Source organism: Lipotes vexillifer, unplaced genomic scaffold, assembly GCF_000442215.2.
Source record: "Lipotes vexillifer unplaced genomic scaffold, Lipotes_vexillifer_v1.1 scaffold1063, whole genome shotgun sequence".
Lineage (NCBI taxonomy): Eukaryota > Metazoa > Chordata > Mammalia > Artiodactyla > Lipotidae > Lipotes > Lipotes vexillifer.
Window position 1 is genome coordinate 2943764 of NW_006799734.1, and position 2938 is coordinate 2946701.

Genomic DNA, 2938 nt, shown 5'->3' on the forward strand with positions numbered 1-2938 from the left:
GCGTTTCAGGGGTCCCCAGGACCACCCCCAGATGTGATTCCTTAGGACCCCAGGACTCGGCGGGTGGTGGTCGTACTCACGGCTCATTACAGTGAAAAGACAAAGTCCAGTATCCCCAGAGGGGAGGGGCCCGGGGGCCCGGGAGACCCGGCACCAGCTGCCAGCGCCCTCCCCACGAGCCCCCGGCCGGAGCTGTGACGACCGGCACCCTCTGCTTGGCCCAGCCCCAGGCCCCAGACTCCCAGCAGGAAGGCAGGGGCCCAGGACAAAGCACACTGGCACAGCGACCCCTCGGTCACTCGGGCGGTGGGACCCAGCCAAGGGCTGGTCTGGCTTCTGCCCAACTGTTCTTTTTCCTCGTGCAGAGTCTAAGGTTTTCTCCATTTTCCCTGTTTTGGGCAGTTTGCTTACAGCAGCCACGGTCTGTTCTCCTTGAGGTTTATTCTTCACGGGTTACGTCTCCTCGTTGGGCCTGGGGGTTTGCGGTTCTTACTGAATGTGCGGAGTCTGGCTGTAGTTCTTCACTCTGCTGAGCCTGATTCTGCCCATTTGCCTTTGGTCTTTTCTCTGCTTGGTTTTGGGCCGTGGCGGATGGAGTCCTGGGGGCACTGGGCGCCCTTTCTGCTGCTGCCCTGTCAGTCTCCTGGGCTCGCTGTAGCTGCCATTCTTTTCAGCCCCAGAAGCTCCACCGACTTTAACTGCGTCATCCCCTTCTTGCCTCCAGTCACGTGTCCTTTGCCTTTGGAACACGTGGTGCGTGTTCCTAATCTGTGTCCCCGCATCTCATTCTCAGGGCTCTCCCCCAGTGGGGCTGCGTGTCCCTGTTTCTCTGCTTGCCTGGTCGTGGCTGGTCGGATGCGCTGGATTTAGTCGGTGCCTTTGCTCGTGCCGGGCGCTGTTCCGATGATCGTTAGGCAGCTTGGAGCGTCGGGCCCTGTCCAGGTTTTTCTTAGGCCATCTTAGGGTACAGAGCCAGGTCAGTGCAGGGCGGACGTGGCCCCACCGTTAGGCCGCGCCCTTCCGGGGGCTTGGGCCGCAGGTGACCACAGCACGTGTGCGGCTCCTGACCCCCCAAGAGGCCACCCTCACACTGGCGCAGGGCAGGCTCGGCCAGGCGTTTGTCGTCCTTGGTGCGCGTGGTGGCGAGCGAGCGTGGCTGCGGGTGGGCGGGCTGGCCGGCCTGCCCCACATCCCACCGTCCCGTGTGTGCAGGGACAGTGAGGAAGGAGCTGGACCACGGCGACGGCCACCTGAGCCTGGACGAGACCACGAAGCTCCTTCAGGACCTGCAGGAGGCGCAGGCAGAGCGTGGGGGCTCCCGGCCGTCCTCCAACCTCAGCTCCCTGTCCAACGCCTCTGACAGGGAGCAGCGCCACCTGGGTGAGGCCGCCTCGTGCAGAGTGGCGTGGGCCGCGGCCGGGAGGGCCCTGGCCCCTGGGGTTCCCGGGCCAGGCGGCAGCACTGAGGTGAAGGCTTTGGGTGGGACTCAGTCTAGGGATCTGGGGGCTTGGCCGGAAGGTGCTGCGGGTCCTGTATCAGGAGGAGCCCCAAGCGTGGACCTGCCAGCCTCCGGAGTGAGGGCCTGGGAACGTTGCTCTCTTTCTGCCGTTCCTACTTCTGGTCCTGAAGCAGAGTGTGGACGAGTGTGTTCCTGCAGGACCCTCGTGTGGGGGGAGCACAGGACCTTGCTTGGCCTGGGAGTCCCCTGTTGAACCAGTGAGGGTGGGTGGGTGTATCGGGACCCCGCCCGGACAGTGCGTCTCCTGGCTGCTTGAATGTGCTAGATGAGTCCTCACGGTGCTGTTTTAGTTCCCAGATACAGACACTGAGCTACTCTTTCAATGTAACAGGTCTTGGCGTTTGGGGGAGGGGGTGATGAGTGGTCACCTGTAGGTAGAGGTTTGGCTGAAACTGTCTTAAGGATCAGCATTTTGGTCCCGTTAACCTTGTGATAAAGGCATGTGAAGGAGGTTCCAGGTGAGCGTGGGGCAGCTCCAGATATGAGGGCCCCAAGGTCCTGATGGACTCAGGGGCTCCTCCGGAGCCTGGGGTTGTGTGAGGGCCCCCGGCCGAGGAGCCTTCCTTCCTGCAGAAGCAGCAGCCCTGCTGCGTGGAGGCTCGGGGCCCCCTTTCTGGGGCCATCAGGTGGCCCATCCCTGGGAGCCACGGCTCGGGGCTGAGGCCCGGGCTCAGCTGACTGCAGCCACGTGGACGTTCGTGTTCAGCACACGTGCATTTGTAGCTTTTAAAGTCCCGTGGAGCAGCGATGCCCCTGAAGGAGGGTCCTGAGCTGCGCGCGTGTGGCAGACCCAGGGGTGACACGTCCCTTCTCTCCCGTGATTGCAGGAAGCCCTTCTCGCCTCAGTGCTGGGGAGCAGCCCGAGGGGACCCACGACCCGTACGAGTTTCTTCAGTCCCCAGAGCCCGCAGCCTCCACAAAGAGCTAGCCCTGTAGGTGGCCTTTGGTTGTTTCTGATTTTGTAAGCTGTTACTTGCATGTACAGAGTTTTTGTCATGAGACGAAGACTTTCATTTTGTCCCCTTTGGCGTGCGGGAGGCAGCCCCGGGAGGTGGCGACGTGTCTGTCATCGTGTTAGCCACACTGGGATCTGTCATCGTGTTAGCCGCGCTGGGATCTGTCACCGTGTTAGCCGCGCTGGGATCTGTCACCGTGTTAGCCGCACTGGGACGCAGCGTTTCTGTGGATGGCCCTGTGCGTCCTGAAGAGCTGGAGATCACTCGTAAAGGGTGTGTGACCAGACGCCGGGAAGCTGGTGTGGTCTGTCTCTGAGCTTCTCGGTGGCGGTGAAGTCCTCCTCTGTGCCTGTGTGGATGCACCTGTCTGCCCCGCGTCCTCCGGGAGAAGCCTTTGAGAGGCAGACGTGGGTGCGGCCTGTCTCTGTTCCCTGCGGCATCCTACACGTTCCCGCCCCGCCCG

The 2938-nt window shown here is 62.5% G+C and overlaps 1 protein-coding gene across 1 annotated transcript in view; it reads left to right on the forward strand.

Annotated features, from left to right (window-relative positions):
- The window catches only part of BRD9 (bromodomain containing 9), a 22314-nt gene extending 19702 nt beyond the window's left edge, over positions 1-2612 (forward strand). Inside the window, exons 15-16 of the mRNA XM_007471913.1 lie at positions 1213-1380; positions 2347-2612. Coding sequence (XP_007471975.1) covers positions 1213-1380; positions 2347-2447 — 269 coding nt within the window. The 3' untranslated portion in view covers positions 2448-2612. The remainder of the gene's footprint in view (positions 1-1212; positions 1381-2346) is intronic.
- Positions 2613-2938: the final 326 nt, after the last annotated feature.